At 54.4% G+C, this 12,173-nt stretch overlaps 1 protein-coding gene across 1 annotated transcript in view; it reads left to right on the top strand.

Annotated features, from left to right (window-relative positions):
• LOC134542276 (furin-like protease 2) overlaps positions 1-12,173 on the top strand; it is a 562,458-nt gene that overhangs the window by 496,547 nt on the left and 53,738 nt on the right. Inside the window, exon 8 of the mRNA XM_063386419.1 lies at positions 2,910-3,040. Within this exon, the coding sequence (XP_063242489.1) occupies positions 2,910-3,040 (131 nt within the window). The remainder of the gene's footprint in view (positions 1-2,909; positions 3,041-12,173) is intronic.

Genomic DNA, 12,173 nt, shown 5'->3' with positions numbered 1-12,173 from the left:
GGACTTCTGCAAAGATCTCAAAATTTCTTGAATGGTCTAGAAAATTCCAAAATGTGTAAAACGGTTATAATTGATCTGGAATTTTCTAGAAAGTTCTAGAAATATCTGGAACGATCTAGAAAATTCTTGAATGAGTGCAAACTATTATAATCGATATAAAATGTTTGAGAAAGTTCTAAAAATTTCTGGCTTTATCTAGAAAGTTCCAAAATGTCCAAACTGTTATTATCAGCTTAGAATGTTCGAGAACGTTCTGGAAATTTCCCGAATGATCTGGAAAGTTCCAAAATGAGTGCAATTTATTATGATCGATTTAGAATGATCGAGATAGTTCTAGAAATTTTCCGAATGGTCTGGAAAGTTCCAAAATGAGTGCAATTGATTATGATCGATTTAGAATATTTGAGAAAGTTCTAGAAAATTCTAATAAATTCAAAACGAAAAATAATACTAAAATAAAAAATGTAAATGTAATACATGTCAATATATATATTTATATGTATATGAATAATATATTATGTAAATATGTAAATAAAACATGAATTTTTATTTACTAAACTTTTTCTTAAAATTATTTTAATTCGTTAATTAGTTTACTCCATTATATATACTCAACATACACCTCATGTTTAATGGCCAAATAAGTCTCTCAATATCGAAAATATAAATATATAATATCTATGTTTGAAATGCCTATAAGCATAGAGGCGAGGTAGGAGGCCATATCATGGCAAGGATTGAGGAATGGTATATGTTACACAACAACAGTATTCAACATTAAAAAATTTTAATTAGGCTAAAAAAAACAAATTGATTAGTTAATAAACAACAACCAATATGGTCCACAAAAGCTATTAAAGTGCTTAACACACAGCAAACAATTCAAGTGAAGGAGCCATTATCAAGGCCACAAAAAATAGAGAACAGTCTAGTATACAAGTTACGATGGCGAAACATTTCCCGGTCCCATTACGGGCCATCAAAAGAGGGCGTCACAAGGTAGACGCATTGAAAGCAGCAAAATTACAACCTTGTCAATATGTAGGGAAAACCTACTACAAAATGCGCGTTACATTGCGTTACAGACGTAAGTTACATTTTTAAAACAGATTAATAAAGTTACGTTTTTTGTACGTCGACGTCTCAGGGAAGAACAGTTACCAACAAAGTGAAGTTAAATTAAGTTAAGTTAAATTAAATCCAGACGTAATTTTCTAGGTAGCGATCGAAAGGGAATTTAAACAAAATAGACAAAAATTTACTAAAGCTTACATTATGGCAAGGGCCACCACCTCACTCCAACTTACATTTTCTTTCCCCCGAGGTCGCGCACGTCGTACAATTTTAAGCCTAACTGACTGACTACATGCTGGATTTCAAAGCTACTCGAGCTCTCGAAAGAGACTAAGACGAGACCAGACAAGCTAGACGAGACAAGACAAACAAGACCGAATTAAGGCTTTACAGCCGTATATAAGGCATAGGTTCAGTGCAGCGCGCATGCGCCGACCGGTGGAGGGGAGGCGAGGAGCAAGCAAGCACACACTAGGAGGGGGAAGGGAGGAGGGGACGACGTGCCGACGCCCGCGCAGACGCGCGGTTTTCAAATGAAGCTGCGATCCTGACGCTTCATGTTAAAAAATGTATCCTTATATATTTTTATACCATTAAACATGCGATGTATCTTAACCAGAGCAACGTCGGGTTTCGCTGCTAGTAATATTATAATATTAAATAATAATGTTGAATCAGCTCACAAAGGTTAAGATTTGTTTGAAGTATTTATTTACAGACCAATTTCAGTATTTTAAGGAAAAACAGATATACAAAATTATACTTAGAATTAGGTGTTTTAAAATGATTCAGGTTTTAATATTTTGTTAGTTCCATACTAGTATAATTTATAGCGTGTACGAAAACTTTAAAATATTTAATTTTTAGTGAATTTTTAAAGATGAACAGTATTTTAATCAAATTTTTGGTTGAAAACCAGGTCCAAAATTGGGGTTTCAGATTTTTTCAAGTCATTTTCACTTTTATTGGAGCTGTTTCTAATAGTTTAAGATTTCAGTTTGTTTCGTGCTGCCATCTGCGTGTGTTGGTGGCAAGCAACGTTTACGATTCAGGCAGCAAACTCTAGCGGCGGGCGCAGAAAGTAATTGTGTGTTTCTGGTATGTACTTGGAAAGTAAATATTTTATCGATCAGTATGTTTGTTCAGCTCAGAATTATTTTAAAGAATTCTACGTTGAGTTTCCTGTTATAAGTTAATTTGCAACATCAACAACGTGAGAACACACGAATTCGCTCGTTACCGAGGTTAGATGTTTTTACAGTAGAACCGGGCTCTCAATTAAAAAATTAAAAATACTTATTAATTTGGGGGTGGCAGGGACGAAGCACGCGAAGTGTAATTCATTAGGAAAAGGACAAGAAGGTCAAACTAAAACTACGTATTAAAAGCAGAAACGAACGGACAAAGAAACGGACTAGAATAGTCCGTGAGAAAAAATACTAGTCCGGGTTAAGCTGGATTGCAAGTACGGAACTTCGTGGAACTCGGCACACCTATGCGTATCAAATAGTAAACATGATTCATATTTTTTCATTGAAACTTTGTCTTTTAGGTCTTTACAAATAATTTCATTCATACGTATTTTTTTTAAATTAATAATCAGTGTCAGTAATAATTTTACATTTGTTTTTTTGTATGAATTACTAACGAAATTGTGCTGTGTTTCATAACGTAAATACATATCGAATTCGATTATCCGTGTTTTTTTTTTTTTCGCTTATCCGTGCTGACCTACCCCCTCCTACTATCACCAGTTAATGAAGGTTGTACTGTACGTCGCCGGCGAGCGCTGAAAGGCCCGCTCGCTCCTACCCTCTGCCTCTGTCTGCCGGCAGGGACGCAAGGGCAGGGGCTCGATATTCGTGTGGGCGTCGGGCAACGGAGGGCGGCACGCCGACTCCTGCAACTGTGATGGCTACACCAACAGCATATTCACGCTGTCCATCTCCAGCGCCACGCAGAACGGGTGAGGGCGCCGCGCCCATCATTTCATTTTCCCGGCAACACACGTGTTCAACGCCATTAAAGTTTTATAGTCCACTAGCAGAACCTGGCAGATGTTGTCCTGCATGTGTATATTTTTTTAAATTAAATTTTGACGTGAACACGACTTTAAAATTGATTCCATAGCGAGAGGCAATTTAAAAAAAACGAATATATTAACAAAATCGGAGGGATACAGTTCGGTGTTGCAGCTACATATTTATCATATCCATTCAAAATTTAATTACACCACTGGGTAGCTAAAGGATCAAAGAATTCGTTACGCTAAGTGAGGACTGCAACGCATCGCGCGCGGTGGAAGAGAAAGAACCGCCACTTTTGATGTCATTTTGCTGCGTTTCGAGATTTCCATTTAGTATAACTTTTCACTCCGAGAAGCTGCGACGTTCAATCGTTAGCTCTCGTCAAAATCTATAGATTGCATAAATAAAAAATTAGTGTAAAATTGATACAATGAATATATATGGCCTGTTAAATAAAATATATATAGTCAAAAATATATAATGTCGGCCTATACGCGACTTCTTAGTGTTCAAACATGTATATGACATACATAAAATGGCGTATTTTATATTTTGAATAGAAAATATTACCTGTTATGTACACGTATTCACGTACGACACACGGCCGTGTCCATGACACAGCCACATCCCAATTTGTTTTATATCTAAAAATGAAAGGATTGTATTTTCCCTGGAATCTATAAAACTTGTAACAGGTGTTTCTGCGAGGTGTTCCTCCCACCGGCAGGTACCTGGAGGTACACTCTCGGTTTGCTCAAGGTGTTGCTCCCCCTGAGCGCGGGCCGGTGTGCCGGCAGGTACAAGCCGTGGTACCTGGAGGAGTGCTCGTCCACGCTGTACATGTTCACCAGGGAGGGACCACGGTTTGCTCGAGGTGTTGCTGTTGGTGAGTGCGGGCAGGAGTGCCGGCAGGTACAAGCCGTGGTACCTGGATGAGTGCTCGTCCACGCTGTACATGTTCACCAGGAAGGACCACGGCTCTCTCGAGGTGTTGCTCCCCCTGAGCGCGGGCAGGAGTGCCGGCAGGTACAAGCCGTGGTACCTGGAGGAGTGCTCGTCCACGCTGTACATGTTCACCAGGGAGGGACCACGGCTTGCTCGAGGTGTTGCTGTTGGTGAGCGCGGGCAGTTGTGCCGGCAGGTACAAGCCGTGGTACCTGGAGGAGTGCTCGTCCACGCTGTACATGTTCACCAGGAAGGACCACGGTTTGCTCGAGGTGTTGCTGTTGGTGAGCGCGGGCAGGAGTGCCGGCAGGTACAAGCCGTGGTACCTGGAGGAGTGCTCGTCCACGCTGTACATGTTCACCAGGGAGGGACCACGGTTTGCTCGAGGTGTTGCTGTTGGTGAGCGCGGGCAGTTGTGCCGGCAGGTACAAGCCGTGGTACCTGGAGGAGTGCTCGTCCACGCTGTACATGTTCACCAGGAAGGACCACGGTTTGCTCGAGGTGTTGCTGTTGGTGAGCGCGGGCAGGAGTGCCGGCAGGTACAAGCCGTGGTACCTGGAGGAGTGCTCGTCCACGCTGTACATGTTCACCAGGAAGGACCACGGCTTGCTCGAGGTGTTGCTGTTGGTGAGCGCGGGCAGGAGTGCCGGCAGGTACAAGCCGTGGTACCTGGAGGAGTGCTCGTCCACGCTGTACATGTTCACCAGGAAGGACCACGGTTTGCTCGAGGTGTTGCTGTTGGTGAGCGCGGGCAGGAGTGCCGGCAGGTACAAGCCGTGGTACCTGGAGGAGTGCTCGTCCACGCTGTACATGTTCACCAGGAAGGACCACGGTTTGCTCGAGGTGTTGCTCCCCCTGAGCGCGGGCAGGTGTGCCGGCAGGTACAAGCCGTGGTACCTGGAGGAGTGCTCGTCCACGCTGTACATGTTCACCAGGAAGGACCACGGCTTGCTCGAGGTGTTGCTGTTGGTGAGCGCGGGCAGGTGTGCCGGCAGGTACAAGCCGTGGTACCTGGAGGAGTGCTCGTCCACGCTGTACATGTTCACCAGGAAGGACCACGGCTTGCTCGAGGTGTTGCTGTTGGTGAGCGCGGGCAGGAGTGCCGGCAGGTACAAGCCGTGGTACCTGGAGGAGTGCTCGTCCACGCTGTACATGTTCACCAGGAAGGACCACGGTTTGCTCGAGGTGTTGCTGTTGGTGAGCGCGGGCAGGTGTGCCGGCAGGTACAAGCCGTGGTACCTGGAGGAGTGCTCGTCCACGCTGTACATGTTCACCAGGAAGGACCACGGTTTGCTCGAGGTGTTGCTGTTGGTGAGCGCGGGCAGGTGTGCCGGCAGGTACAAGCCGTGGTACCTGGAGGAGTGCTCGTCCACGCTGTACATGTTCACCAGGGAGGGACCACGGTTTGCTCGAGGTGTTGCTCCCCCTGAGCGCGGGCAGGTGTGCCGGCAGGTACAAGCCGTGGTACCTGGAGGAGTGCTCGTCCACGCTGTACATGTTCACCAGGGAGGGACCACGGTTTGCTCGAGGTGTTGCTCCCCCTGAGCGCGGGCAGTTGTGCCGGCAGGTACAAGCCGTGGTACCTGGAGGAGTGCTCGTCCACGCTGTACATGTTCACCAGGAAGGACCACGGTTTGCTCGAGGTGTTGCTGTTGGTGAGCGCGGGCAGGTGTGCCGGCAGGTACAAGCCGTGGTACCTGGAGGAGTGCTCGTCCACGCTGTACATGTTCACCAGGAAGGACCACGGTTTGCTCGAGGTGTTGCTGTTGGTGAGCGCGGGCAGGAGTGCCGGCAGGTACAAGCCGTGGTACCTGGAGGAGTGCTCGTCCACGCTGTACATGTTCACCAGGAAGGACCACGGTTTGCTCGAGCTGTTGCTGTTGGTGAGCGCGGGCAGGTGTGCCGGCAGGTACAAGCCGTGGTACCTGGAGGAGTGCTCGTCCACGCTGTACATGTTCACCAGGGAGGGACCACGGTTTGCTCGAGGTGTTGCTCCCCCTGAGCGCGGGCAGGTGTGCCGGCAGGTACAAGCCGTGGTACCTGGAGGAGTGCTCGTCCACGCTGTACATGTTCACCAGGGAGGGACCACGGTTTGCTCGAGGTGTTGCTCCCCCTGAGCGCGGGCAGTTGTGCCGGCAGGTACAAGCCGTGGTACCTGGAGGAGTGCTCGTCCACGCTGTACATGTTCACCAGGAAGGACCACGGTTTGCTCGAGGTGTTGCTCCCCCTGAGCGCGGGCAGGTGTGCCGGCAGGTACAAGCCGTGGTACCTGGAAGAGTGCTCGTCCACGCTGTACATGTTCACCAGGAAGGACCACGGTTTGTTCGAGGTGTTGCTCCCCCTGAGCGCGGGCAGTTGTGCCGGCAGGTACAAGCCGTGGTACCTGGAGGAGTGCTCGTCCACGCTGTACATGTTCACCAGGAAGGACCACGGCTTGCTCGAGGTGTTGCTGTTGGTGAGCGCGGGCAGGAGTGCCGGCAGGTACAAGCCGTGGTACCTGGAGGAGTGCTCGTCCACGCTGTACATGTTCACCAGGAAGGACCACGGTTTGCTCGAGGTGTTGCTGTTGGTGAGCGCGGGCAGGTGTGCCGGCAGGTACAAGCCGTGGTACCTGGAGGAGTGCTCGTCCACGCTGTACATGTTCACCAGGAAGGACCACGGTTTGCTCGAGGTGTTGCTCCCCCTGAGCGCGGGCAGGTGTGCCGGCAGGTACAAGCCGTGGTACCTGGAGGAGTGCTCGTCCACGCTGTACATGTTCACCAGGGAGGGACCACGGTTTGCTCGAGGTGTTGCTCCCCCTGAGCGCGGGCAGGTGTGCCGGCAGGTACAAGCCGTGGTACCTGGAGGAGTGCTCGTCCACGCTGTACATGTTCACCAGGGAGGGACCACGGTTTGCTCGAGGTGTTGCTCCCCCTGAGCGCGGGCAGTTGTGCCGGCAGGTACAAGCCGTGGTACCTGGAGGAGTGCTCGTCCACGCTGTACATGTTCACCAGGAAGGACCACGGTTTGCTCGAGGTGTTGCTGTTGGTGAGCGCGGGCAGGTGTGCCGGCAGGTACAAGCCGTGGTACCTGGAGGAGTGCTCGTCCACGCTGTACATGTTCACCAGGAAGGACCACGGTTTGCTCAAGGTGTTGCTCCCCCTGAGCGCGGGCAGGTGTGCCGGCAGGTACAAGCCGTGGTACCTGGAGGAGTGCTCGTCCACGCTGTACATGTTCACCAGGAAGGACCACGGTTTGCTCGAGGTGTTGCTGTTGGTGAGCGCGGGCAGGAGTGCCGGCGGGTACAAGCCGTGGTACCTGGAGGAGTGCTCGTCCACGCTGTACATGTTCACCAGGAAGGACCACGGCTTGCTCGAGGTGTTGCTGTTGGTGAGCGCGGGCAGGAGTGCCGGCAGGTACAAGCCGTGGTACCTGGAGGAGTGCTCGTCCACGCTGTACATGTTCACCAGGAAGGACCACGGTTTGCTCGAGGTGTTGCTGTTGGTGAGCGCGGGCAGGTGTGCCGGCAGGTACAAGCCGTGGTACCTGGAGGAGTGCTCGTCCACGCTGTACATGTTCACCAGGAAGGACCACGGTTTGCTCGAGGTGTTGCTCCCCCTGAGCGCGGGCAGGTGTGCCGGCAGGTACAAGCCGTGGTACCTGGAGGAGTGCTCGTCCACGCTGTACATGTTCACCAGGGAGGGACCACGGTTTGCTCGAGGTGTTGCTCCCCCTGAGCGCGGGCAGGTGTGCCGGCAGGTACAAGCCGTGGTACCTGGAGGAGTGCTCGTCCACGCTGTACATGTTCACCAGGGAGGGACCACGGTTTGCTCGAGGTGTTGCTCCCCCTGAGCGCGGGCAGTTGTGCCGGCAGGTACAAGCCGTGGTACCTGGAGGAGTGCTCGTCCACGCTGTACATGTTCACCAGGAAGGACCACGGTTTGCTCGAGGTGTTGCTGTTGGTGAGCGCGGGCAGGTGTGCCGGCAGGTACAAGCCGTGGTACCTGGAGGAGTGCTCGTCCACGCTGTACATGTTCACCAGGAAGGACCACGGTTTGCTCGAGGTGTTGCTGTTGGTGAGCGCGGGCAGTTGTGCCGGCAGGTACAAGCCGTGGTACCTGGAGGAGTGCTCGTCCACGCTGTACATGTTCACCAGGAAGGACCACGGTTTGCTCGAGGTGTTGCTGTTGGTGAGCGCGGGCAGGAGTGCCGGCAGGTACAAGCCGTGGTACCTGGAGGAGTGCTCGTCCACGCTGTACATGTTCACCAGGAAGGTCCACGGTTTGCTCGAGGTGTTGCTGTTGGTGAGCGCGGGCAGGTGTGCCGGCAGGTACAAGCCGTGGTACCTGGAGGAGTGCTCGTCCACGCTGTACATGTTCACCAGGGAGGGACCACGGTTTGCTCGAGGTGTTGCTCCCCCTGAGCGCGGGCAGGTGTGCCGGCAGGTACAAGCCGTGGTACCTGGAGGAGTGCTCGTCCACGCTGTACATGTTCACCAGGAAGGACCACGGTTTGCTCGAGGTGTTGCTCCCCCTGAGCGCGGGCAGGTGTGCCGGCAGGTACAAGCCGTGGTACCTGGAGGAGTGCTCGTCCACGCTGTACATGTTCACCAGGGAGGGACCACGGTTTGCTCGAGGTGTTGCTCCCCCTGAGCGCGGGCAGGTGTGCCGGCAGGTACAAGCCGTGGTACCTGGAGGAGTGCTCGTCCACGCTGTACATGTTCACCAGGGAGGGACCACGGTTTGCTCGAGGTGTTGCTCCCCCTGAGCGCGGGCAGTTGTGCCGGCAGGTACAAGCCGTGGTACCTGGAGGAGTGCTCGTCCACGCTGTACATGTTCACCAGGAAGGACCACGGTTTGCTCGAGGTGTTGCTCCCCCTGAGCGCGGGCAGGTGTGCCGGCAGGTACAAGCCGTGGTACCTGGAAGAGTGCTCATCCACGCTGTACATGTTCACCAGGGAGGGACCACGGTTTGCTCGAGGTGTTGCTCCCCCTGAGCGCGGGCAGGAGTGCCGGCAGGTACAAGCCGTGGTACCTGGAGGAGTGCTTGTCCACGCTGTACATGTTCACCAGGAAGGACCACGGCTTGCTCGAGGTGTTGCTGTTGGTGAGTGCGGGCAGGAGTGCCGGCAGGTACAAGCCGTGGTACCTGGAAGAGTGCTCGTCCACGCTGTACATGTTCACCAGGGAGGGACCACGGTTTGCTCGAGGTGTTGCTCCCCCTGAGCGCGGGCAGGAGTGCCGGCAGGTACAAGCCGTGGTACCTGGAGGAGTGCTTGTCCACGCTGTACATGTTCACCAGGAAGGACCACGGCTTGCTCGAGGTGTTGCTGTTGGTGAGCGCGGGCAGGAGTGCCGGCAGGTACAAGCCGTGGTACCTGGAAGAGTGCTCGTCCACGCTGTACATGTTCACCAGGGAGGGACCACGGTTTGCTCGAGGTGTTGCTCCCCCTGAGCGCGGGCAGGTGTGCCGGCAGGTACAAGCCGTGGTACCTGGAAGAGTGCTCGTCCACGCTGTACATGTTTACCAGGGAGGGACCACGGTTTGCTCGAGGTGTTGCTCCCCCTGAGCGCGGGTAGGAGTGCCGGCAGGTACAAGCCGTGGTACCTGGAGGAGTGCTTGTCCACGCTGTACATGTTCACCAGGAAGGACCACGGCTTGCTCGAGGTGTTGCTGTTGGTGAGCGCGGGCAGGAGTGCCGGCAGGTACAAGCCGTGGTACCTGGAGGAGTGCTCGTCCACGCTGTACATGTTCACCAGGAAGGACCACGGCTTGCTCGAGGTGTTGCTGTTGGTGAGCGCGGGCAGGAGTGCCGGCAGGTACAAGCCGTGGTACCTGGAGGAGTGCTCGTCCACGCTGTACATGTTCACCAGGGAGGGACCACGGTTTGCTCGAGGTGTTGCTGTTGGTGAGCGCGGGCAGGAGTGCCGGCAGGTACAAGCCGTGGTACCTGGAGGAGTGCTCGTCCACGCTGTACATGTTCACCAGGAAGGACCACGGCTTGCTCGAGGTGTTGCTGTTGGTGAGCGCGGGCAGGAGTGCCGGCAGGTACAAGCCGTGGTACCTGGAGGAGTGCTCGTCCACGCTGTACATGTTCACCAGGAAGGACCACGGCTTGCTCGAGGTGTTGCTGTTGGTGAGCGCGGGCAGGAGTGCCGGCAGGTACAAGCCGTGGTACCTGGAGGAGTGCTCGTCCACGCTGTACATGTTCACCAGGAAGGACCACGGCTTGCTCGAGGTGTTGCTGTTGGTGAGCGCGGGCAGGAGTGCCGGCAGGTACAAGCCGTGGTACCTGGAGGAGTGCTCGTCCACGCTGTACATGTTCACCAGGGAGGGACCACGGTTTGCTCGAGGTGTTGCTCCCCCTGAGCGCGGGCAGGTGTGCCGGCAGGTACAAGCCGTGGTACCTGGAGGAGTGCTCGTCCACGCTGTACATGTTCACCAGGAAGGACCACGGTTTGCTCGAGGTGTTGCTCCCCCTGAGCGCGGGCAGGAGTGCCGGCAGGTACAAGCCGCGGTACCTGGAGGAGTGCTCGTCCACGCTGTACATGTTCACCAGGGAGGGACCACGGTTCGCTCGAGGTGTTGCTCCCCCTGAGCGCGGGCAGGTGTGCCGGCAGGTACAAGCCGTGGTACCTGGAGGAGTGCTCGTCCACGCTGTACATGTTCACCAGGAAGGACCACGGTTTGCTCGAGGTGTTGCTCCCCCTGAGCGCGGGCAGGTGTGCCGGCAGGTACAAGCCGTGGTACCTGGAGGAGTGCTCGTCTACGCTGTACATGTTCACCAGGGAGGGACCACGGTTTGCTCGAGGTGTTGCTCCCCCTGAGCGCGGGCAGGTGTGCCGGCAGGTACAAGCCGTGGTACCTGGAGGAGTGCTCGTCCACGCTGTACATGTTCACCAGGGAGGGACCACGGTTTGCTCGAGGTGTTGCTCCCCCTGAGCGCGGGCAGGTGTGCCGGCAGGTACAAGCCGTGGTACCTGGAGGAGTGCTCGTCCACGCTGTACATGTTCACCAGGAAGGACCACGGCTTGCTCGAGGTGTTGCTCCCTCTGAGCGCGGGCCGGTGTGCCGGCAGGTACAAACCGTGGTACCTGGAGGAGTGCTCGTCCACGCTGTACATGTTCACCAGGAAGGACCACGGTTTGCTCGAGGTGTTGCTCCCCCTGAGCGCGGGCCGGTGTGCCGGCAGGTACAAGCCGTGGTACCTGGAGGAGTGCTCGTCCACGCTGTACATGTTCACCAGGGAGGGACCACGGTTTGCTCGAGGTGTTGCTCCCCCTGAGCGCGGGCCGGTATGCCGCCAGGTACAAGCCGTGGTACCTGGAGGAGTGCTCGTCCACGCTGTACATGTTCACCAGGGAGGGACCACGGCTTGCTCGAGGTGTTGCTGTTGGTGAGCACGGGCAGGTGTGCCGGCAGGTACAAGCCGCGGTACCTGGAGGAGTGCTCGTCCACGCTGTACATGTTCACCAGGGAGGGACCACGGTTTGCTCGAGGTGTTGCTGTTGGTGAGCGCGGGCAGGTGTGCTGGCAGGTACAAGCCGTGGTACCTGGAGGAGTGCTCGTCCACGCTGTACATGTTCAACAGGAAGGACCACGGTTTGCTCGAGGTGTTGCTCCCCCTGAGCGCAGGCAGGTGTGCCGGCAGGTACAAGCCGTGGTACCTGGAGGAGTGCTCGTCCACGCTGTACATGTTCACCAGGGAGGGACCACGGTTTGCTCGAGGTGTTTCTCCCCCTGAGCGCGGGCAGGTGTGCCGGCAGGTACAAACCGTGGTACCTGGAGGAGTGCTCGTCCACGCTGTACATGTTCACCAGGAAGGACCACGGTTTGCTCGAGGTGTTGCTCCCCCTGAGCGCGGGCCGGTGTGCCGGCAGGTACAAGCTGTGGTAGCTGGAGAAGTGCTCGTCCACGCTGTACATGTTCACCAGGAAGGACCACGGCTTGCTCGAGGTGTTGCTCCCCCTGAGCGCGGGCAGGTGTGCCGGCAGGTAAAAGCCGTGGTACCTGGAGGAGTGCTCGTCCACGCTGTACATGTTCACCAGGAAGGACCACGGTTTGCTCGAGGTGTTGCTCCCCCTGAGCGCGGGCCGGTGTGCCGGCAGGTACAAGCCGTGGTACCTGGAGGAGTGCTCGTCCACGCTG

Source organism: Bacillus rossius (genome assembly GCF_032445375.1).
Source record: "Bacillus rossius redtenbacheri isolate Brsri chromosome 4 unlocalized genomic scaffold, Brsri_v3 Brsri_v3_scf4_2, whole genome shotgun sequence".
NCBI classification, from domain to species: domain Eukaryota; kingdom Metazoa; phylum Arthropoda; class Insecta; order Phasmatodea; family Bacillidae; genus Bacillus; species Bacillus rossius.
This window is presented reverse-complemented; position numbering and strand designations above follow the sequence as displayed.